At 36.5% G+C, this 25,932-nt stretch overlaps 1 protein-coding gene across 1 annotated transcript in view; it reads left to right on the forward strand.

Moving 5' to 3' along the window:
- The first annotated feature begins 6,095 nt into the window (after nucleotides 1-6,095).
- Nucleotides 6,096-25,932, forward strand: part of LOC591275 (coiled-coil domain-containing protein 186) — a 29,236-nt gene continuing 9,399 nt past the window's right edge. The window contains exons 1-13 of the mRNA XM_790844.5: nucleotides 6,096-6,387; nucleotides 7,512-8,858; nucleotides 10,075-10,204; nucleotides 15,326-15,454; nucleotides 16,617-16,829; nucleotides 18,550-18,669; nucleotides 19,168-19,272; nucleotides 20,423-20,521; nucleotides 21,209-21,295; nucleotides 21,627-21,769; nucleotides 22,557-22,737; nucleotides 24,624-24,698; nucleotides 25,477-25,641. Coding sequence (XP_795937.2) covers nucleotides 7,573-8,858; nucleotides 10,075-10,204; nucleotides 15,326-15,454; nucleotides 16,617-16,829; nucleotides 18,550-18,669; nucleotides 19,168-19,272; nucleotides 20,423-20,521; nucleotides 21,209-21,295; nucleotides 21,627-21,769; nucleotides 22,557-22,737; nucleotides 24,624-24,698; nucleotides 25,477-25,641 — 2,733 coding nt within the window. The 5' untranslated portion in view covers nucleotides 6,096-6,387; nucleotides 7,512-7,572. The remainder of the gene's footprint in view (nucleotides 6,388-7,511; nucleotides 8,859-10,074; nucleotides 10,205-15,325; nucleotides 15,455-16,616; nucleotides 16,830-18,549; nucleotides 18,670-19,167; nucleotides 19,273-20,422; nucleotides 20,522-21,208; nucleotides 21,296-21,626; nucleotides 21,770-22,556; nucleotides 22,738-24,623; nucleotides 24,699-25,476; nucleotides 25,642-25,932) is intronic.

Here is a 25,932-nt window from a genome sequence, read left to right on the forward strand (position 1 = left end):
TTCATAATTTGATAAAAGGGTCATTATTCATAACGGTCATTATTCATGAGGATCGCTATTCCGAAAGAACATGGTCGGTATTCATAATATCAGAAACGGGTTCGATATTCATAAGGGTTCCTATTCATAGTACTAGAAAAGGGTCGCTATTCATGACAGGAAATGAGGTTCGCCATTCATTAGGGTCATTATTCATAAGGTGCATTATTTATAATCGAAGAAGAGGGTCGCTATTCATCATATGAGAAGGGGGTCGCTATTCATAGAACGAGGAGAAGGTCGCTATTCATAATACGAAATGAGGGTCGTTATTCATAATACAAAATGAGGGTCACTATTCATAATAGGCGAAGAGGGTCGCTATTCATAATACAAAATGAGGGTCGCTATTCATAATACAAAATGAGGGTCACTATTCATAATAGGCGAAGAGGGTCGCTATTCATAATACGAAATGAAGGTCGCTATTCATAATACAAAATGAGGGTCGCTATTCACAACCAGGAATGACAAAGATTAACCTACTACTGCATGTCTCTTCTGGAATATAATACTGGTAATACTTTTTACAATGTGTTTTTTTTTTTTTCCTTTTACTTTTCAAACAAAAAAAAAGAAAAGAAAAAAGAATAACAACATGACAGTAAGATATATATATGCTTTATGATTACAAACTTCTCCTACGATATGACCCCGACAATAAGACCCTATTTCAAACTCGTTGGGAGTCAGTGAGCATGGGATATTATATAATGCTTTTTACAATACTAAATTCCATCAAGATTTATAACATGGTTAAACAAAAACAAAAAACAAACAATCTATTCCTGTTCTCAATGTGTATGATGTGTTATTATGATGTGTTTGTTCTATCTATCTTGTTTCATGACAACTCACTTCAGCCTTACTCTTCGTTTGGTTTGTTCCCTTTATTGTATTTTCTTTTTGCTTTTGGTTTGGCTATTCAAAGTAAATGATTCTTTTTATTTCGTGTGTGAACCGTTATGCATGTATACATAGACTTGAATAACTATTACATGCATTTTCTGTGCTTGCTTTAAATTTATCATCTCTCAAATTAATTAATGTTTAACTTTTCTGAACATTCATGCATATTTATGTTTGCATTCCGGTTTTTCCTGTGTTTGTTCTGTATTTATAATTATATTCTGCCCACTTGTTGCTACGAGGGCTAGTACATCCCATCCCAAAATAGGTCTGAAAGTGTTCAAGCGACCATCCGTTCCTTTTATGAAAAGCGACCCTCATTTCGTATTATAAATAGCTACCCTCTACTCCTATTATGAATAGCGACTCTCATATTGTATTATGAATACCGACCCTCTTCTTGTTTTATGAATAGCGAACCCCATTTCGTATTATGAATAGCGACCCTCATTTCGTATTATGAATAGCAACTCTCCGCTCCTTTATGAATAGCGACCCTCATTTCGTATTATGAATAGCCACCTCTACTCCTATTATGAATAACGACCCTCATATTGTATTGCGACCCTCATATTGTATTATGAATACCGATCCTCTTCTTGTTTTAAGAATAGCGAACCCCATTTCGTATTATGAATAGCGACCCTCATCTCCTGTTATGAATGGCGACCCTCATTTTGTATTATGAATAGCGACCCTCATTTCGTTTTATGAATACCGACCCTCATTTCGTATTATGAATACCGACCCTCTTCTTGTTTTATGAATAGCGACCCTCATTTTGTACTATGAATAGCGAACCTCCGCTCCTTTAAAGGTACTATGTCCCATTTGCAGGCCAACAAATGAAAAGGTTAAATTCCAACGGCATTTGAAAGATAATACTTTTCAGAACTTCCCTTAAAAAGAATGGGCCTTGAAAATGTCTTTAAGGGAAAATAACGACTATTAGTGGTCAAATGGATTAAAGAGCTATAGAGCCAGTAAATAATAGTCTCGATTTTCAGACCATTGTACCGAATGGTCATACGTTTTATGCTGCGCAAAGATTCAATCAGATTAATTTTGGCCATTACAAGAAGTGGGTTATTGACGTAGACAAATGCTCATGTACCCTTTACAGCTCGTTTTATGCATGTTATTACCAAAGAAGAAAAAAAGGCCAGTCAATCGCTCAATAGTGTCTGACAGTGAATTCTAGCAAGCAAACGGGTTTCCTTGCATAATTTGAATATTAGGACACTGCTAACGTTTAAATTTCACAGACATTTCACATACATGACATATTCATAATTCCTGCAAAGTTCTACATAATTTGATGTTGGCTGCAAAAGGGAAATAGTATCTTTAATGGATAGCGACCCTCTACTCCTATTATGCAGGCACGTAGCCACGGGGGCATAATGACATTTGCTAAATCTAAAACGATATTTTTTAAATGAGAAACACACGTAAAATGACAATATTCCCCGCAATATTCATGAATTACCTTTTCCATTGTTCTTTCACCTTGCATGTGACTTGGCTTAGTGGACTGTCGTCTTTTCTTTTTACATAGCATGTATGTATTCTTACCGTAGACGTTAGTTTATGCCAAGTCAGGTATATAGTGTGTATTATGTTTGACATAAAAATAATTATATGATATTGGATGGCCTGGAGAGTGATTCATGAATAAATTGTTCTTTCACCTTGCATGTGACTTGGCTTAGTGGACTGTCATCTTTTCTTTTTACATAGCATGTATGTATTCTCACCGGAGACGTTAGTTTATGCCAAGTCGGGTATATTGTGTATTATGTTTGACATAAAAAATAATTTTATGATATTGGATGGCCTTGAGAGTGATACAAGAACAAATTGCTCGAGCTATGACAATATTGGACGAGTCAAAGATGAATCTAATATTGTCTTAGCGAGAGCAATATATTCCTGTATCACACGAAAACAAAGCCATGCAATAATTACGTATGTATCGTGTAAAGTGCAATAAGTTTTTGAAATATTTATTCAATTAAATTGAACATAAATTTATTCCTAGTCTTCTGATAGTATAAATAGTTGGTTATGTAATACTGCTTTCGTGGTGATATTATAGGCATTTATGTGCTCAGCATTGGTCAGACTCCATTACTTTTAGAAAATAATCAAATATGACTTTTTCGGATTTTAAATATTTGCGTTTTGTTACAAAAGGTTACATGATAGCTTTCACTCCTACTTTGCTGTTGCTTGCTGTGAAATGAAATTAAAATGCACGTTTACAATGATAAAATCCATTGTGACGAGTGTGCATACACATCATCACGATTATCCAATCAATGAGCCATGGCATAAACACCTCTATTTAGTATAATTGATGAAAACCGAATTTAATATTACTATGATTTATAGGATAAGTAGGTGATCATAAACTTATGAATACAGTGATGAGAAAGCGCAAAAAATAATAATGTAGGCATAGTGATGTGTATCAATAATTCTCGCTACCCCAAATAGCGATTCTGCCGAGATCCGGGGAAAATCCTGAAAACGCGCATTGCATTATGGGATAGCTTTTCGACATTACAGCTTCCTGTGCAGGCGTTCGTGATCACAACCCTCTCTTTCACGGTAGAGTTTAACGGCCTTTTGTGCTAAAGTCACTAATTCTGCCCGAAGCTTTCCATTGCATATTATAATCTGTACAAATTACACTGATTGGCATCGATTTTAGCGTGCGTGAAAACTCTGCACAGCGAACACAGGCGCTAGCGCCAGCGGGATGGGACTCTATACCGGAAGTTGTAGTGACGACCCGAGAGAGTGAAAATTACCTCGTCTCGCGAATTTCGAGATTTTCGTACCTATTTAGGGTAGCGAGAATTGTTCAAAACCCATTTTCCAACATTCGAGGCCAATATGCAATGCTAAAATGCAACAAAAACAAAAGAGAAATAAAATTGAAAGGAAATGGTCTATACATAGTTGACAACGTCACTATATAGTGATAATAAACAATAAACACAACAACGGTGAAGCTCGATTAAAGTGAGTGCTAATACTTATATCAAATATCAAATTTGTCATTTATGAATATACATGCAATTGAACTGAGAAAAAAAGAAAGTAGAAGAAAATGGCCTCCAATAAGAGGAAGACCCACGAGAAGAAGAAGAAGACCACGAATATAAAAAAGAGAAAATGTTGATTAAAGAAGACAAGATAATTAATGATATTAAAAGAAGAATAAAAGACCAAGGGTGAAGGTTGGAGGGAGATGACGTGAGGGATTTCGAAGGACAGAGGACTCGTATAGAGGTGAAAGAGCAAGAGAGACTCAGAGATCGACAGATACACAGGACAGAAAGTCGAAAGAGAGAAGGCAGATGCTAAGAAGGACAGGTAGACATGCAGACACAATGAGACAGAGAGAGAGAAAGAGAGAGGGGAGAGAGAGAGAGTAAGAACCAGATAGATAAGATATGGATGACGTGAGGGATGTTGATAGCTGTATCCTGAATAAAGACAGTACATAGAAATATCATGGTAGGCCTATTAATATTTTTAATTTCACCTCCCTATAATGGTCTTAGTTTGATGTTTAATCAATTTAGAGTATTATATAAATAATTCATGTTTTCGAGTGCATTGGTGGATAAACACTGCCAGGAACACTGCACGCAATGGGATAATAAATGAGACTTGTCGACTTCATGAGAGATTTCAAAAATCCGTTTTGGAGGAAGTATTTAGCAGTGAGACATTTTCGTGATTGAAAAAACAGAAGTACTGCGCGCTTTTTATAATACGTACGTCTGCAGGCAGATGAAACTGAGAGGCCTCCTAATAAACCAAAGGTTTAATCATTATTCATTAGTTTAATTAACTTATACTGTTTTGAATGTAGGGTATTAAAGGGTTATGGTTAAGGTTAATATACCAGTTTTTTTTTAAATGATGTACCATGTAGGGTTATATATAGATGTCCTGTTAATACAACAATAAGTTGGTATATTGCATATATGGCAAGATGTTCTGTCAAGAAGGAGTGGTTGCACATAATTATGCCTCATCTCCCCTGAAACAATATATTCTCCATAGCCTCGATGCTTAACACATGGGCCCATAATCTAAACCGGCTGAGCAATGTTTTCTCGATCATAATTCCTCAAAACGTGCTCGCTTGTATAGTTCTAGCTTATTACGTAACTTTTTGAAGGTCTCATTCATTCTTTCGTTATGCTTTAATAAAACCCCATCATGATTGGAGATTTCATCTAAATAATAAGATCTAATCGGTCTCAATTGAACCTCACAAATCTTACAATTTTTGCTCGCTTGCTTTTCTTTCTCGCTGAATCTTCTAACAATCACACACAACTGCATACTGAAGCTGTATCTTGGACCACGTAATGAGAAAGTCGTCAGATCATCCCTGATAATATATTAATTACAAAAAATTACATTTCATTTATAGTATATAGGCCTACCATTACAATGTTTAAATACAGGACTGTTCGATTTGTTTTCTTTCTTGATAGAGGGATGTTGTTCCTGTGAAATCATCAGTGGGAACGTCATCCCAGAATTTATGTGGATTATACTTGGGGGGGGGGGGGGGGTCATCATGTGCCATCTTCGAACTGGTCTATTTAGACGAATCATCGCCGAAGAGTATCTACATAAATTAATGATTTAAAGCTGCCTAACCTTACTGAGAGAACTGAGAAATGAAATAAAATTTTCCTGTCTTCTCAAAAGTGTCCAGACCACAGAATGCAAATGTTCCTGCTCGGTCTCTGTGCTCTGTCGCAAAATTAAAATGTAAGTTTGCCATGATAGCTAGTGCATTGGTGAGATGCAAAATTTGATCTTCCCTGTTTATAGTAGCAGCAATTCGTTTATGATCGCTATCATTGCCCGGCAAGAAAGAAAGAAAATCGCTGGCCTTTCATGCTAAAGTCTGAACCATTGTAGCCCTTTGGAGCCCCTTCCCCCTTTCTTTTTTTTCTAGAACCGAACTCCCTCCCGCCCGCCCGACCCTATAATAAGCTAGCTTGATTTATGGGACACTATTCCCTAAATCTAGATGAATTACATTTCGCTTACCATAAACATAGCAATACGTAAATACGGAAGTAAAGTAGTCACGTGATCGATGACGAAGGGACATTCGCTGGGCCAAAAATAGAGTTCATTGAAACCCTATCACGGACTAATTAATTGTTCATGTTCACGACAGCTGCTGCATTTGTACGCATAATCCCAGAGATGGGGTGGGTCTATTTGGAAGGCGTTTGTTCATGACATGATGAACAATTCATGTTTTGTCAAAAAAGTGTGGAGGTGAGAATGAACTTGATGGTTTGGATCGACACCATTCTTCTGAATCTGAGCTGAGCTGACTGCACATCATTCGCACAGTGTAGTAGTGGATGCGATGTGAACTGTCAGTCGGTTAAAGTTGTCACCGGCCACTGCACTGACTGTTATGTTACTGGCCCTGCGCCTGCTGGCATGGCTGTATGCCTGCGGCCCGTGCAATTTGATGGCACATTGACAATTTACTATTTAGGTTTTTGAGGCACAAACCGCTTGCGCTGCTTTTTGAGCTACTGGCTGAGTGAGTGACTGTGCTGTAGATTGACTGTAAATCGGATAATGCATCAAGTTACCTGGGGTCCTGGCTGCCTGATTAGATCTACCATGATTACAGCAAATCATAAAATCTAAAAATAAATTGTTCATTAAATTGATTATTCATCATAACAAAATCAAAATAAACGCTTGACTTTGACCTTTTGTGTTTTGATTAAGCAAGATTTTGCAAGAAGACATACATGTAATTCTCTTCTCTCTTTCACTTTTATGAGTGACAAGTTTATGAATTATGACCTATGCTATGGCTGGCTGTCCATTAACTAGATTAGTAGTTAATGGACAATCGTAACTCGTATGTCATATTAATAATTCATAAACTCATCACTCATGAATGTGAAAGAGTGAAAGAAATGTCTCCTTGCTTTTAAATCAAAACACAGACATAGGTCTACATCTTGATTTACTTATATAGATCTAGTCACAAAAATATCATTTAAAAAAATTGTTTCTTCCAAAAATACAGGCTTACAGCAAGACGTCTTCCTTCAAAAAATGATTAAGTAATTAACAGCTAACAGTAACATTTACAATTGATGATAATCATTTAATGTGAATATTTATTTTTTATTATTCTTCTTTTCTTCTTTTGAGGCATCTCATTTTCAAAGTCAAAGTTACAAGAGACAATATAAGGTGAACATCACAATTATTCACAAATCAATTATTAGGAGATCTTGATCTTATATTAATCTAGCTATAGACTGTTTAGGTTTAAAATGTAATTGCTTTTCTTGTTTGAATGTTATTGAAAATGAAGATGATTGGATATGTACAGTAACTCAACATTACAAATTGTGTGTAATAGCAAAACACATGCAACACATTTTGCTTTAAAAAGTTACAATTAAATTTTGTCTGACTGATGAATAATTCAGATGTAATTACATCAACAATTTTTATCTTTCTCTATTTACCTGCAGGTTTCTACAACACAACAGTAATTTTCACACATACAGTAGTTGAAGTGCAAGGTACAGAGACATGGAGGAGGCTGATCCGATGGAGCAAAACCCTCCAGGTGATGAGACAAACGATAAAAAACCTTTGGGAGTGTCTGACGATAACAAGAAAAACGGTGAGGTCAGAGAGACGGTTGCCATGGATTCTGCTGAGCCAGAGGCACCCCTACCTTTAGAAGAGGATGGAAATGGTGAAACTTTAAACATGGAAAGTGAAACAGATAGAGCAGTATTGGAAGGAGAGGATGGTACATGTATATGTACAGAGAACACAAACCAAAGCAACAATGGAGAATCAAATTTGGTGCCAGACAAAATGACAATGGAAGGACAACCAGATTCATCAGAAGAAGCTAAATACACACTTCCAGATGTTCAATGTCCAGAAATATCTGTCGAAGGAAAAGGTACAGATGATTCGGAAAGCAATATATGTGAACATGCCAATCTTGGAGAGAAAGTAATTTCCAATGAAAACTCTGAAAAAGAAGAGACAGAACACGTAGAAACTAATCACACTAATAATAACAACATGAACTGCAATGGCATTAATGACGATGTGAGTGTTGGAAGTGATGAAGCGAGTAAAGATCAATCTAAGATCTCTGACCCTGTAAGTGATCCAAGCCTGAGTAGTTGTGATACTAAGAGAAAAGGCTTGTTGCAGTCAGATCCCGTTTTCAGTGAAAGAATTAGCAGTGATGGAGGGAGCGTAGAAATAGCGGAAGAGGCGGAGGAGGAAGATTGCAGTGCCAGTTATCGGGTGAAAGCCGCTGATGACAGGATACTTCCACCTCTAGATGGTGGCGATAAATCTGAAAACAACATCCAACATTCCAAAGAAGTCACAGCATCTTCCTCTGTTACCATAGAAACCAAGGACACCCTTGAATCTTCGCCAGTAGTAGAAAGTTGCATCCTCGTCCCCCACTCGGACGACTGCCAATCTACCCCACCTCAGACAAACAAAGAGCCAGTTCTTCATCCGCCAAGCCTTGCTCCCAATGAGCTCCAGGCAAAGTCGGATCCGTCTACCAGCCCAGGGGTCACTAAGAGTGATTCCGAGACTGCCGTCGATGTAGAGGATGATTTGCTCTCAGAATTAGCTGCTGAGCTGGATGAGGTTGTGCCAGAGAAAACTGTCGGTGCTGTTGCAGTTCACAAAGATCTTCCAAGTAGTGAGACGAGGAGTAGTTCTCAGGTTAACGGGGAGGAGCGCTTTGAGGGGGATGATGACATCATCAAGATGAGGAGACTTGTGGAAGAGTGGAAGAAAAAGTACTGTCATGCTGAAGCAGAATTACAAAGGTAATACACATACATGTACCGGTACCTGTTTTAATGCTGTAGTAGTAGCTTTGTTCAATAGCAAATTGCATCTTATTTCTATAATTTCTGTGGAGATTGTAAAGATGAAATAATTGATAAAAGTTACATAATCAGTTTACACCTTTAAAGGTACTACCCATTTGCAGGCCAAAAAAATGAAAAGGTTAAATTCCAACGGCATTTGAAAGATAATACTAATTTAGAACTTTCCTTAAAAAAAGGGGGCTTGAAAATTTCTTTAAGTGGAAAAGTAACGACTATTAGTTGTCAAATCGACTTCAGATCTATAGAGCCAGTAAATAATAGTTTGATTTTCAGACCATTGTACCGAATGATCATACGTTTTATGCTGCACAAAGATTCAATCAGTTTAATTTTGGCCATTACAAGAAGTTGGTTGTTAATGTACATGTAGACAAATGCTCATGTACCCTTTACAGCTCGTTTTATGTACATGTATGTTATTACCAAAGAAGAAAAAAAAGCCAGTCAGTCACTCGATAGTGTCTGATAGTGAAGTCTAGCATGTAAACAAGTTTCCTTGCATAATTTGAATATTAGGACACTGCTAACGTTTACATTTCACATGGATAGGACATACATTACATATTCATAATTCCTGTAAAGTTCTACAGAATTTGATGTTGGCTGCAAAAGGGACATAGTAACTTTAAAATCTAATCGTACTAAAAAGTTTTAAAGTTGCAAAACCTTGGAATTACATATCAAAACACCTTATTAGAGGTGTTGTGGTCTAGTGGATAAGTCACCCGGTTGCAGATTACAAGGTACAGGGTTCAAATCCCAGCCCGGCACTAATGTCATTTGGCAAGAGTATAGATAGAAAAACTTAAATCTTGATTGTAACTCATAACTAAGATAATCAAAGAACTTTGAAAGAACATCAAAGAGAGAGAGAGAGAGAGAGAGAGAGAGAGAAAAGAAGAAGAACTGTGGAGATGTCATACAATACTCAAGTGTCAACTCAGTGTGGCACTTTGCAAGACGTTACTTTTTTCTGGTTATGCAGATTCATACAAGATATAGCATGGTAGATACATGTAGGTTAATATAATATTATGTAATGTAACAAATTGACAGACACAGGATGCATACACTCAATCAAACATCTTTAAATTAATGAGAAGTAACCCTTTTTTTTTGTTTTTGGTATTTTACTTTCCTTTCCCCAAAGCCTCCAGGCCACTGCTCATGCCAAAGCAGATCAACAAGACAGTCTCAAAGAGGAACGAGCAAAGGCGGCGAAGGAAATCAAGAAAGAGACAGCGGCAGTCAGGAAAGTACACCTTCTCAGGATACAGGAGGTGAGTTATCTGCACAGGCTGTTCACCAGCGATTTCTTTACTATACACTGTATACAAATGGAGCAAAATTTGTCTCTGCCCATGAATGGCATCCCAATGGGATGTATTCAGATGACACACACATGCTCCTGCGATAATAGCTCCTTGGTGAATAGAGCACCGAAGGGCTAAGGTCATATTTGCTCGTCCAGGTTTACTGATTCTTAACGACGGGGCTTAAGCATGAGGTTCACCCCGAAATAATTCAAGCATCGGCCTGGAGCAAGGTAAATTTAGTGTTTGGGGCATGTGTGATCACGACGCCATTGTTCAGCACAAAATTGTCTGGAAACAGCAACCATGACGTCACACTTCGGTACTCTAAACCTTTTGCAAACTAATTCCTAAGTTAAATCATTGACCCGACACTATACCTAGTTACATGTACAATGTACAGGGTTGTACATGTATGTAACCTTTAATAACCCTAATCCTAACTGTTAAAGGGATCCGGTAACTTTGTCTCAGATTCTGAAACAAAATTCTGGATTTAGCTCATGATACAGTGATAATTATAAACATTTAGGTCAGTCAGGAACCCCATGATTTTTACAAGCCGATCGCCTGTCTGATTATCAAGATATTTATGATTGGAATTACAAATTTTGAAAACCATTCGCCTGACGGTTTTCATAACACTACAGTCTATTGGGGAAAACGAGTATGGTAAAACCGGTCACTCTAAGAATTTTTACTTTTTTGAGGCACTTCTTGATCATTTTGAAGCGCAATTTTTTTAGGGCTTCAATATTACACCATATCACAGACACCGATAGCACGTACATGTAGGGCCGTGTATCTCAGATTTAACATTGTTAAACGATCCCTTTAAACCTAAAACCCTATTGGAAGGCTTTTGCCACCCTAACCCGAACTCTGTACATTTGATGTAATAAAACCAGAGCAATTGTTGCCAGCCAAAGCATTTGTTGGATGTTGCGGTTTGTGGAGATCAAGGCAATTTTCCACCTGGCAAGTACAGCTGCATGCATTGTTACGGTATAGTGGTTCATTCATTGACTCTCAATTCAAGTCAGGGGTTTGAATTCCAGCCTTGCAATATTGCATTAGCGTCCTTTGGTAAGGCATTAATTCGCTTTTGCCACTCTCTCTGCACGGATGTTAATTAGGTACCCGTAGAATGTGAGAGTCGTTGTACATGTAGTTTGGCTCAGCGTTGTGATCATCTGTAAAATGGCGCCTTGCTGGAATGCTCCCCAGGAAGTATGTGTACATTGTGTGTGGGCAAGCCTGAATCCAATGACTGGGATAATCTGTAAAGCACTTGGAGACATTGTTGACGGTACATGTATGAAGCTCTACATAAACCAAGAGGGTTAATTGTTAGTCATGCTGGGAGAATTTGCTTTTCGTATTTGGGTTCAAAGTCCCCCACTTTGTGTTAATTAATACCATAGGGTATTTAATATGCACTGATTACTACATGTACATGTTTAGAACCCTATTTCTGCCTTTTCTTCAGAAAAGGAAAGACCCATTTTATAATTATATGTTAGTGTGCAGTGTGTTTTAACCTAAGTAGTAATGGAAATGATCTCGGTTTTGTGTGTTATTTGTGCACTGTGTTAAAAATAGGTTTAAAATTCCTTGCTCTGTACTGTACGTGTAGGGCCTCGTATTCAACAGGTATGCAGGATAACAAAAATTGAGGTTGATTTGCATATTCTAGCTGTAAACAAATTTCTAATTTTGGTGATTGGTACATGTACATGTACAGTTGTACCCTTTAACTGTGATACCGGTGCTGTAAAGTTTTGTATCGAAGGGATACTGTACTATACAGTGATGCATACATGTAGTGATGGACATCATAATAATAGAGAGTGTACATGTACAGACTGTCTATGCAGGTTATACATCTAGGCCCCACTGTACAGAGGTGTACTGACCATGAATAAAGAGAGAATAACAGATCAATAATCATACAAAATCTTGTACACATGCCCGATGTGTGTACTCAGTTCCTACAGTGTACACATGTACATGTACATGTATGTACACTGTATGCACAATATGAACGTACATGTACATGTTTGTATACAGTAGACAGTAAATTTAGTTTGTACTATGAGCTACTATGATGTACTGTATGATGGTGTTAACCTGTCCTCGTTTTATGTGTTAAATCAATGTGTTAAAAGATGACAACTTCACAAATGATTGTTTTACATACATGTACAGGGGACGGGATCAGCTCTAATTCTATTTTTATTTTTATTTATAATTTAATAATTTTTAAGTTTTTTTTTAATCGAATTGAATTGCCATTTATTTTCCATGCATTCAGGAATTCTTATTTTACTGGTTTTACTGTACATGTGCATAATACAAGAAAAAAATACACATTACAATAAAAGCAACTGCACATCATTACAAACATAATAAGTACAGTGTATGTTAATTTGTTTAATTATTTACACTGTATGTACTGTACATGTTTAACAGCACAATTAACTTAAAAAGAAGGTAGGTCAAAATAGATTTTTTTTTTTTTTAAAGAAGAAGGAATAAAAAAAAAAAAGCATCAAACAAACAAACAACAGTAACATAACACGAAATAAAAGCCTGTCCACTTCAAACCCCTGTGTTCAATTTCACCTGATTTCTACTTGAAGACACTTGACATAAAAAAGAGATGACATTTGATATGTACATTCATGTCCATACACTGTACATGTACTGTATGTGTATAAACTGTATTGTAATGTAAAACTCTACAAGTAATATTCATTTAGCAAGTGCCAATGTTAGCCTATTTTGACATACATTGTATATGAACATATTACAGTACATGTAAATAAGCTTGTTTTCATTATTCCAAATATTTCATAATTCTCATGTACATGTAGCACAATATCTTTGAATAAATAGGGTTGGCCAGCCTTGATTAGCATAGCATTCATCTTGGAAAAATAGCAAAAATTGCAAAATATATAGTAAATAGTAATGCCCTGCCGCCTCCTTTTTTTTTTTAAAGTCTGGACGAGAAACACATTGTTTTAGTTATTTGGCCTTATGAGAATCATTCTCAACACCTTTGTCTTCTTTCACACGTTGGAATGCCGTACAGCTAGCTTTGTTTCAAAGTAAATATAGCCTGTTGATGCATATTTGGAAAGATCAAATTCTGATGTGTGTGTGTGACTGTAGTGTTTGCACAAAAGATTGGTGCGAACTAGTTAAAAGGATAACTGAAGTTAATCAATGATTTCATCTTTAGACCAGACAAGGCATTGTATTATTATGCCCATTGATGATTTGGAGTTCCGCGATTGCTCTGTAAAGCTCATGTTATTTAACATTTATAAGCCTAGTAATATAAATTTGGAGGTTTTCTTTAAAATTTTACATCAGAGCAACTTAGCAACTTTCAGAACTGTGCATTCTACTTTATATACATGTACATGTAAGATTGGACAACATAAAATGTTAAAGCAACCAGTGCTAGATTAAACTTGAGAATCCAGTTGTATTTGTTATTGTATGCTCAAGGTCACCTCAATATAACATGTTTGCATGCACAGTGTATAATAGCAGGTTATGAGCATGATGAGTCAAATAAATAATAGTTGTAGAAGTAGTACTACAGGCCTGCTACATGTACATAAAGTACATGTGTGTATTGGTACAGTTTTTTAACATACACCTGTACAGGTCATGACCATTTGTATTCCTTTCGCGCAAAATTGTCTTCATGTGTTATTGATTTTGTATCAAATATGTTTTTGATTTTGTTTTGTTTAAAGCTAAAGACCAGTTATGGTCATGCGATTGCATTGTGAAAGAAACATTGTGAAATCGATCAGAAAAGGTTGATCATCTAGCATAGATGTACTGCAAGGTTCTGGAATCATCAAAATGATAAGAAATTCGGCCAAGTCTTCATAAAGTTAGAATCACTGTACACAGAAAGATGTATATGGGACTACACACACGTGCGCGACACATGCATTTGTATCTCTCAGCAGGCGAGAGATCCACTAATTTACCAAATATATCAATTAGTAGGCGGTTTCCCGTCAACATATTTATCATCATGTATTATTCCAAAAATATATTCTTTCACATGATATGGTAATAAGAGCTTGCATTTCATTTTTTGAAATTGGGGCGTTTCCAATACTGGTCTTTACCTTTAAGAACCATATTTGTTTGTAAAATAACCTTTACATTGTAAGATGCAAAAAATATGGTGTGGCAATTTAATTAGCATGCACATACAGTATACAGCTCCACACAATCCACTATAAACTATAACATGCTCCATATTACTGTATGTGTATAAAGCCTACATTGTATTCACAAACGCCTGTGGACTAATATATTACATGTGGTAATGGAAACATTGTAAATTGATCTTTCATGGAAATCTAATTTAGCTAATATAGGTATCAATTAGGGATCACTTAAGTCTTGAATCAACAAGGTTTGCAAATATAGCAATATCTGGTTTCACTTTCAGTAATTAAGAGAGGGTTAATTAAGCAATGATATATTAAAAATATCAACATGATCACTCAGTGGTGGAGTCCGGATACTCCAGAAATAATTTCATACTTTCGTAACTAATAAATTCTCTAGATGAGAATTTGATGGAGGGGCATGCAGAACATTGCTTAAATAGTGTTGTATCTAGTGATACAAAGAAAAAAAAATTATGCGAGCCTCCTGCATTTAATTATTTCTATAATAACTGTACAATGATAATGATATGGGAATGCATGATGAGGTAGAACAGTGACAATTACTTTTCAAAGCAATGATGTACGTATGTAGTTAAATAATTAAGTAATTCTATTTACATAGTTGATTGATCTGCATCGGAATATAAAATTGATGAATATATGTTGATAATGTCTGGAAAAAATATCAGACAAACAGTATTCATGTCATGCATGTGCATTTTACTTGTCTCATACAGTACATTTTCAGGTACATGTGTCACAGGCATACTGTACTGTACATGTACATGTACAGTTTGTATGCATGCAGTATTAAAGTAATGGTATATTTACAAAAATCAATATATATTTCTTTCTCATTTTACTTTCTGTCCATCAGCTTGAGAAAGAAGCGGAGCAAAGGAAGAAAGAGATTGCTGCTGCCAGGGATCGGCAAATATCACATGATTCAGCTGCCAAGAAAGCTATCAACCAACTACAACATGAGATGGTGCAAAGAGTCGACCAGGTATAAACAATGGTTATTCTTTTTCGTTGTTTGTCCTTTTTCCTGTTACTTTTTCTCAAATTAAATTGTAGCTGTTGTCAAACACAGGACATGATAACTTTCATTTTCAAATTCCCTCGTGAGAGAAAAAGCGCAAGCTCCGATGATTAGAGTCATTCTCTTTTTATGAATCAGAATCATGGGAAATTGAGGAAATGGCTTCACCTGAATCCAAATTGAAGAATTAAGTTAATTGAAATTCAAACCTTGTTTTGTACGTACATGTATACTGTACATGTATGTGCAGTATATGTTATGAACATGAAAATTCAGTGTATTTTTTTGTCAAGGGGACATTTTCTTCCTACCTTTAAAATAAAATAATGTAGCCTTTCAAAAGTCAGTTGTACATGTGTAGGTCATGGTTGTATATATTTCAGTCCATAGGAAGTGACTCATCTGAAGAATTGACTCTGTGTTTAAAGCCTATCTGCACCAGTTTGGACAGGAGGGATTAGAACTCTCTGTGTGGTCACTGGCAGGTGGTTATCTCATCAAATTAGCTCTCACTTTAAAGGGGATCATAGGCATTGTTTGCTAGAGGACGCAAGTACATGTAGCTACAAGTAGTGCAGTCCTGCTTTAATTGAACGAGATGCATCTCTGGAATTATTGTTTTTATTCAACATTTGAAGGACAAGATTACTACACGCGCAAATACAACTACTGTACATGCTCCTTTGAATACATTTAGATTTCAATTTAAAGACCTCAGTTTATTCTAATTTCTTCAGAATTAATGAAGAATTAAGTTCTCTCAATCATTGATTCTAGGATTGAAGGTATGAGCTGGAGTCCTTGAAACCATACTTTTTTTTAAAGCCGAGATGTTATCTATTTAGGAAAAAAAAATGACTGGTTTAATTTTAAACATCATTGTCTTTTAATTGTCTGTAGTTTACATGAACCTTAAATTGTTTGGATTTTCCCCTTTTTTTACCTGTATTTGTTTGTCTGTATCCAGATTCATTGAATGGTTGGTGGGAGATAGCCTCAACACAACTCCTACATGTATGCTTTACAAGATTGATAAGCATGACAATCTTTTATTTATTTCAATAGGAAATGATTCTATTCACGTCGGTCTTAATATCTTCTCTTCCCCTTGCCTTTGTACCTTCAGGTGAAGCGTATGTACGAAGACTCTGTGAAGGAGAAAGAGAACATGGTCATCCGCTATGCCAAGAGTGAGAAGGAGAACCTGGACTTGAAGAAGGCCAAGGAGGCGTTAGACAAGAAGGGAAGAGATGCGGGTCATGGGCTAGAGGTCATCGCGACACACAATAAGCAACTCAAAGCAGAACGGACCAGACTCATAGGGGATCTGGATGCAAAGGTAAACTGATCTTAAGATTTGATTTGACGTAACTCCATTTTGGCCATTTTTGAGAAAAAGTGGTTCATGTGTCACTGAGCACTTGGGCCTTAAGGAGATAAGTCTATGTTTCACTAGCCATTGACTTCAATGGAGTGTTGGGTGGAGTTAAGACTTTGTGTCGCTGAACCCTCGATATGATCTTCTTTCTGAGGAACTATAGATATAAACAATGCCACACAATGGATTTTAATCTATTCCAAAGGTCTTAAATTCTTGAATTACAATGACATTGCTTTTCATCGTGTCTGATGTGATTGACCTCTACTGCCAGACTGAAATGAATAACACCTATCAGCTATACTGGAAATTGTCCAAGATCCATAATAATATTACACCGAATGAGTTGGAAGAAATACACTGTACATGTACAGACTGCAAGACAACCAAGAAAACAAATGATGAGTTCAATGACTCCTATTTATGTGTGTGCAGAAGTAATTCCTTTTCAGAATATGGGTTGTGAATTTAGGCAATCTTGGTTGTTGTTGGGGAGGGGTGTCAAAAAAATGAGAATCCATTGGGATTCTGAGGTATCTTTTTTATCCTTTGAACCTTTTTTCCACTGTTCTACCAGTCTTGTTTCAAGATACTAGGAAAATAATCCCTCGACTACAATCTCCTAGACAAGTTCTCCCCGAGAAAGCCACCTCTTAGGATAACAACATGTACCCCAGGGACAGTTTTATTACAATTAAAAGAAAAAATACTGTAGGGGAATGTGCTGGGGAGGGGATAGTATTGTTACTTGAGAAGGTACAAATTATACACCCTACCCGCACCTCCAGTTAAGTATTTTGGAGGTCCAACCAACCAACCAAGAACCAAGAACCAAGGTTGCTGGCCAGTGGTCCAGGTAGTTGCATGTGTCTGTTGGGCAGATGCTAGATTTTTGTGAATTTGTCGGCCAGATGGTACAGTGTGTTTTTTTTTCCTGATAAGTATTGAAGAAAAAAACCCAGAAACATGCCAAAATTGAAAAACTAAAGCAATTATCATGGAACAAATTTTTGCAAGTCATAAAATTCAGTATTCTATGAGTTGTGATTCAATTAGTTTGTAGTACATACAACTCACTCCTAGAACCCAACCAAATGCTTTGTCAAACATGAATACATGTAAGTGTGATTCATTTATCGAGACTACCCCATGTTTTTTCTTAAATTTTTGATGTATTTGTAATGTAACAGTATCCTGTTTATATGTTATTTTAGTCAACTGACAGACTATAATGTATATTCAGTTAGAGGGCACACTCATGCCTTTTATTAAACACTTTCTTCACATGTTAAAACACCTGTATTTAGCTCTCTTCCGTTCGAGTCAAGAATAACACTTAAATAAACCCCTCATGCCTGTTATAAACACTTTCTTCACATGTTAAAACACCTGTAAACAGGAGGGATTACTAGACTGCCCTGCAAGGTCACTGGACAGGTGGTTATCTCATAAAATCAGCTCTCAATTAACATAAGAAAAAGATGATCATGGGGGACCAATGGTCACCGATTATGCCTTGTTTGTTATATAGAGGGAGCAAGTAGCTATAAGTAGTGCAGAGTGGGTTTAAATAAACCCCTTAAGCATAATGTAACATGGTGGCAGCGGTGGGATTTTCGTGACTTACGTTAGTGAGGATGGCACACTAATATAATGTTCATTTTTTTGTATCTCTTTGTAGGACATGGAGATTACCAAGCTTCAAAAGGAGAAGGAGGAGATGGAGGATGATGTCTCCTCAGTAGGAATCAAGGTCAAATGGGCTCAGAATAAACTCAAGACAGAGCTAGAAAGTCATAAGGTATTGAACTGTCAGTGGTGATTATTTGATGTTCATTCACCATGCATTTTATCGTATGTTACATTTGACTCTTATTCAATTGATTAGCATGATTTTCAATAATGCAGAAATACAATGGTACATTTGTATCGTGTCAATCTTTAGATATACATGTATTATAATTAAATAAACAAATGATGAACATTCACTTATTAACCACTGCATATAGATTAGACAGTGAATTTCAAAAGAAAGAAAGAAAAAAAGAAAGAAATAAACAACTAAAACAACAGCAACAAAAAACAAGGTTATGAAGATCATATCATTTAATCTCAAAATTCAACCTCTCATTTGCTTCTAACTCTATTTTAAGGGAAAAAATAAAATTTCTTTCCGTTGTAATAATACGATTGCAGGGCCCTCGGGGAGAACAGTATTGATACTGATGAGGCTTCCTCGGGTAAAGAAGACATATTATTATTTTTATTATTAATATTTTTGTTTCATTTTGTGTAAAAGGAAACGAAGGTGAAGCTCTCCAAGACTGAGCAGAGACTTCAGGAGGCCAAGGAAGAGACTGAACAGATCAGGAAGAACTGCCAGGAGATGATTCGTACTTACCAGGTAGGAAAAAGGAATCATCAATTTCCATGGCAACCGACATCGGTGTTTAATAGGACCTCCATGTTTAAAGAGAAGGTTGAGTTCTGGGAAGAGGTGAAAAATAATTTGTGAGCATTATCCTTCTGAATTTGGAGTCAGCAGGGCGGTATTCCGCATGTCGCTAACTTGTATGGCAGGTGATGCATGCTAAAGTGTGTTTCTAAAGTTCAGATGTGGCTATTACAGACTGCTGGTCGAGGGCGTTACATGCTCTTCCAGTTCTTGGGAAAAAGGAGTATTTATATAAGTCTGGCAAAGGGGATTTCTATTGAGTGTTGGTGGTTTCTTCTTGACCTTGACCCTGTTGATACTTGTATGTAGTCTTCTTGCTTTAGGCCCACCTTTCCCTTGTAGATAGTGCAAGTGGGAAGAACATCAGATAACAAATGTTCCCAGAGGAGCATGGCTCTTCAAATACCTTAATATTCGAAATATGGCATGTAACAGCATACAAATCGGGACAGATTTTTATGCCACATGTTCATGTAGTCCCATATACATATTTCTATGTACAGTGCTTGTAACTTTACCAAGACTGTGCCAATTTTTTTATCATTTTGATGATTTCAGAACCTTGCAATACACACCAATACTTATATGCTAGATGATCAACCTTTTCTGATCGATTCCACAACGTTCTTTCACAGTGCAATCTTATGACCAGAACTCAACTTTAAACCAAAACAAAATACAGTGGAAACTGCTTTAGTGGCTGTCTGTAAAGAAACTCTGTGTCTATTGAGACTTTTTTTTCTTCTATATTTTAATACCTTGATCAGTTTTTCTGATTGAAACATGAACTAAATTCACCCAAAGATGGTGCAATCATTAGATTTGGTTTTATACAAAATAATAAATAATAATACTCAGTTTTATATAACCCTTATTACAATCACTAAGCGCTTCCAAACTTGGAGATTATTACCTCGGGTTTAGCTGTGCTGCCATTACGGCGCTCTTTTCAAAGAATTAATTCCTGCCAGGTACCCATTTACATCACCTGGGTTGAGTGTGGCAAATGTAGTTTGTAGTTTGTAGTTTGTGTGTGGATATGTTGATGATGTATGTCAATGTGATCAATTTTTTATGTACAACTTTGACCTATTTACAGGAATCTGAGGAGATCCGATCTAATTCTCTTGACATACAACTCAAGGAGAAGGAAGAGGAACTCAAAATACACTTTCAAGAAAAAGAGGACCATATGGAGGTACTTTTAAAATCCCCCAAAATAAGAATCCCTCCCTAAATGACCCCTCTAACTCTTAAAGGAGAAGTACACCCTGATACTAATTTAATTTTAATGAAGCAGAACAACGAGAGGAGCAGGCCGGTGAAAGTTTGAGCAAAATCTGATTGATAATAAGAGAGTTGTGGACTTTTTGAAGTTGCGATCAATCAAACACAAATTGGCAACTCTGTGAAGTATATTTCAAGGTTCCCTACAGGATGTTTTGTGTGATGATATGTTGTATACTTCTATTAATTAGATTTTTAAAAAAAATATGAGAATGTCGATTGTGCTTTAATTATTTTAGCCTATACAATATCTGTGGGTTTTCTGCTTTGTTTAATGTGGTTTAGATGCTTTTTCAGATTTAGGCATTATATAACATACATTGTATTTCATACAAAGAGTTTAATAGTTAATCAAGATGTGTTATAATTTCTTCTCAACTCGTTGTGTTCCACATCATCTTTTTGATGGAAAAATTCCAACAAATATTTACCACATATTTTGAGATGTGTGTTTTTCAAGGTCCACATCTTTTTGAGATGTTGAATTATCAATACCATGAGTTAATCCTACCATCACCTACCAGTGTGCCAATTGACACTCGTGGCAAGTAAATGGTTAATATATAACTGTGCTTTAATACATTTACTCCATACCCAGTTTCATAACACACGTTTGAAGGAGCTGACTTCACTGAAGAAGTCTCATCACGATACGTTAGCAGAGCTGGACTCATTGAAAGTCAAGGTAAATGAGAGTTGTGTTGCAATAACATCCATGTTGTGATGAATGTGAAAACTACTACTAGTCGGTCTATAATAGCAGGCAGTTAAAACAATCATCATCATCAAATGCTGTTATTCCATGCAGTTGTTCTTCAATTCAATTCAAGGTATTTTATTCACTCATTGCAGCAAAGGCTAGATTACAAATTAATTCACAGAATTCAAAACATTAAAAACATATAAATTTAAAGAAGAATCATACACAATATTCTAGAAATACTTATAAATACAAATGAAAGGAACTATACATGTATAATGATAACATCTAAATATTGCTTACATATTTCTTTCAGGCTACATGTCTAGAAGATGAGAGACTGCATACCGAGGGCCTTCTGGCCCAATTCAAAGGTCTCCTCAACTCACAGAAGGAAGAGAACAGGAAACTCACAAGACAGATGGATGATCTCAAGTCAATCAAGAGAAAACTAGACGAGTAAGTCAAACCCTGCATTTACAGTCAAACCTGGGCCCTGTTTCATAAAACCTGTTATCGATAACAAGTTACAATAACTGTTATAAGCTACTGAAATCATGGCATTTGATTGGCTGAGAGCAAAGTTGTCATAGAAGATGAGTATTGTTATTGGTAGCAAGTTTTATGAAACAGGGCCCAGATTTTAATGGCGTATCCTCATGCCTGTGCATGCAAGGCATTATATTTCACTTTCATTATTGCATGCACTAAATGAGCCTCTGGAGGTAACGAGCCGATGCTGCAGTGAGTTAACACAATCAGTGTTTGCACTGTATATTTTGCAGTTGTTTTTGTACACTGTTACTCCCACACAGAGTGTCAAAGACATTCACATCGGGCAAATGATGCCTGGTATGCAACAATAATGATAATAACAATAACAATAATAATAATAATAATAATAATGTACAAGATTTGTATAAAGGCACTGAACCCACTTGAAATCAAATGCTCAATGCGGACTTTGTGTGAAACAATAACAAATACAATATGTCACATAAAAGCATCTCACAGGATTTCACAGGATAATCAAGTTCTCAAAAAGGATGGGGTATGGCCTTTTGAATGCTACATAATAATAATGATAATATTGGATAATTAAATAGCGCACATATCCACCCTGAAAGGTGCTCAAAGCGCTCCAATATTACCCCGGCTCTGCTAGGCTACCGATTTGGGTGCTCACTGGCTTTGTCTCATTTTCCGACTTTTCTTTGCCTCATTCCCACTACCCTTCTTCCTACAGATCCAAGGAGAACGTGGGGGTGTTGGAGAAGACGATCGCCTCCAGGAAGGAGGATGAGAAGGACCTGGAGTCTGAGCTGGAGAGGAGCAGGGACAAGGAGTCCGAGCTCCTGCAGTTCACAGAGAGGATGACCACCAAGAATGCCGGTCTTCACTCGGATAATAACGTACTCAGTGCCAAGGTAACCGCCATGATGGAAGAACGAAAAGGTGGACTTAATATTATGATGTCTACTTTAATTACATAGTGCACATCTCTATCACAACTAAACACTTCTGGGGGTGTTTCATAAAGACTAAGATCAATTTTAAGTTGGACTTAACTATGGCAGGCCATTCATGCCGCTGTTTTCTCTCACCATAATACTGGCATTGGTCTCTCAAGGACTTACAAATCAAGGTCACAAATCTACAGAATTAACATTTTTTGATAGTTCATTATTGAAGGAAAAAATATTATCGAAAGATCATAATGGTGAGAGCAACCAGTGGCATGAATGGCCTTCCATGGTTAAACACTCCCCTGGTGCTCCAACATTATTAATCAAATCATAGCTGAGAGTCCAAATATGTAGCCCTTTGGATCAATAGGTACCCATTTACATCTGGGTAGAAAGTGCAAATGTGGATTAATGTCTTGCCAGAGGACAATGAGAGCTGGTTTGGGATTTGAACCCTCAACCCTTGTGTTGAGCCTCAAGTGAATGAATCACTATACCACGACTCACCCACAAAATCTGCACACTTATTGGAAGAAAAAATGACAGACCTTGTATACCCCTATCATTACAGACACAGGAGCATTCGGTGATGTTAATTCATCCATACACTTTTCCCCATTTTTGTCTCGCCTGCGTAGCAAAAAGCGAGACATAGGCGCCGCTTTTCCAGTGACGGCGGCGGCGACGGCGACGGCGACGGCGACGGCGTCAACATCAAAAACTTAACCTAAGGTTAAGTTTTTGAAATTTTGATATATTTTTAAAAGTATAAGTTCTTAGTCAATGAAACTTTTACTGTAGGGTAATCAAGTATCCCCAATCATGTGAGTAGAATTTCAGATCACAAAGTCAAGGTCAAAGGTCATTTCGGGTCAACAGACTTGGACTATGTTGTAGCATCATCATCGAAAACTTAACCTAAGGTTAAGTTTTTGAATTTTTGATATAATTTTGAAAGTATAAGTTCTTAGTCAATGAAACTTGGACTATAGGGTTATCAAGTCGCCCCAATTATGTGAGTAGAATTTCAGGTCACTAAGTTAAGGTTAAAGGTCATTTAAGGTCAACAAACTTAGACTTTGTTGTGGCATCAACATCAAGATTTTCAAAATGCTTCTTCGTTATTTTTCAACCGATTTTGATTCTGATTGTTTCATATGATAGAGCTAGGAAAGGGATTTATAATTTCTACACCGAATCGTGAAATTCATTATCTATGCTAATTTATGCAAATTTATTCGAAATCACAAAAAAGTCTTCTTCTCCTTCATTTCTCGACCGATTTTGATTTGGTTTGCTTTATATCGTACAACTTACTTTGGTTCACTAAACTTCTACACAGAATTTTGAAATTGTTCTCCATTAATTAATTATGGTAATTTATGCAAATTTATTCCTAAAAAATAACTAAAATTGCTTCTTTTCCCTCATTTCTTGACCGATTTTGATTTGGTTTGCCTTATCTGGTAGAGCTAAATTTGGCACACTAAACTTCTACACAGATTTGTGAGATTTTGCTCCATTGATTATTTATGGTACTTTATGCAAATGAAATGGAATTACTTTCCTTCCAGGGCATCAAATTTTTTAATTTTTTGACCAGTTCAAAAGTGTACTACATAAAATTTATGATATTTGTTGTTGTGAGATGCGGATGAGCGCTACGTCATTGACGTTCTGGTTTATCATATTGAATTGCGTTATGCAGGCGAGACTGCCGAGAGCGTTTCCCTTGTTTGCTTAAACTTTCATAATGCAACAACTTCATGAGCCTCCCTTCAATGTGTAGGAGTTCACCTTGTCTTCGCTTTTTAGATCTGTACTTTTATTCAAATTTACTTTGTCAGGTTGATAAGCTAACTGAAGAATGCAGAAACCTGACTTCAGAATTGGAAGAAGCAAAGTCACAGGTCTCACAGTTGGTAAGCGGAACTGTCTCTATTTATTCCTGGCTATATTATGATATGACTTTGTGGGAAGCGTACCGGTATGTCTTATACTCAAAGAAGAAAATATAACAAAATTGGAATTAAAACATTAAGTATTTCTTTGGTTAATAATTTCTTTGTTTGTTAAGTTCTTTACTTTGTATTAAAGCATTACTTGTCTCCTATTTTACAGATGTCTTATGAGAAATAAACTCTCATGATTACAAAAATGTACAACTGTATACAATATTGAATAATGACCTAAATTTATAGAAGTCTCCAAAGTAATTTAATATTCACCCATCTCAAACAGTCACTAAGATACGATGCAAAATATTATTTTGAAACACCTGAACTGAGAATTGATCTGCATACAGTAAAACCCAGAGTGATTCACCCTCATTGTCATGTCTGTTGTGAAATCCCTTATACAGTGAAACCTGTATATAAAGACCACTCAAGGGGGCCATGAAACGCAGTCTTTGTAGGCAGGTGGTCTTTACGGACAGGTTCCTGTGGTACAAGTTTCTATGAGAAACACTACACAAAGGAAACAAGAAATGTGGTCTTTATAGGCAAGTGGCCTTCCTATACGGGTGGTTACTGAAGCATGTTTCATTGTACAGTCAAACCTGCTTAAGTGACCACCTGTCTACAAAGACCACTTTTTGTGTTTCCCTTGGGCAATAGCTATAGACAGGTTTGACTGTACATTGAAGATCTAAAGCCATATTCGATTCAACTTTGGTCACGTTCTATTCATTGCATATAGACTGCTGACCTGAACCAAGAGAAGCAGTACCGTGAGAGAGAGGCAGCCCTGCTGTCGGCTCGGCTCAGTGAGAAGACCAAGACTCTGGATCAGGTCAAAGTTCAACTAGACGATGCCAAAGATGAGACGAAGACACTCAAGAGAAAAAATGCTGCAAATCTCAAGGTGTGTGTGATGTTTTTTACGTTTTGGTCTACTGTCCTGGGAGGTGTTTCACAAAGATCCTAAGTCAAACCTAACTCTAAGTTGGACTTAAAAATCATGGACAGCCATTTGTAGCCTCAAAATTAAATATATTCAAAGGTGAACATTCAAGTATTTTAGACTTTTTATAAATTCCACATCAAGAACATGAAATCTCCTTGATAATAGAAAATATGAATGATTCAAGTCAACATTCTATGCCTTTTAAAATAACTTTTACAAAATATTTTTATAGATGCTAACGGCTTTCCA

This window comes from Strongylocentrotus purpuratus, unplaced genomic scaffold (genome assembly GCF_000002235.5).
Source record: "Strongylocentrotus purpuratus isolate Spur 01 unplaced genomic scaffold, Spur_5.0 spur5_scaffold_15, whole genome shotgun sequence".
NCBI lineage: Eukaryota > Metazoa > Echinodermata > Echinoidea > Camarodonta > Strongylocentrotidae > Strongylocentrotus > Strongylocentrotus purpuratus.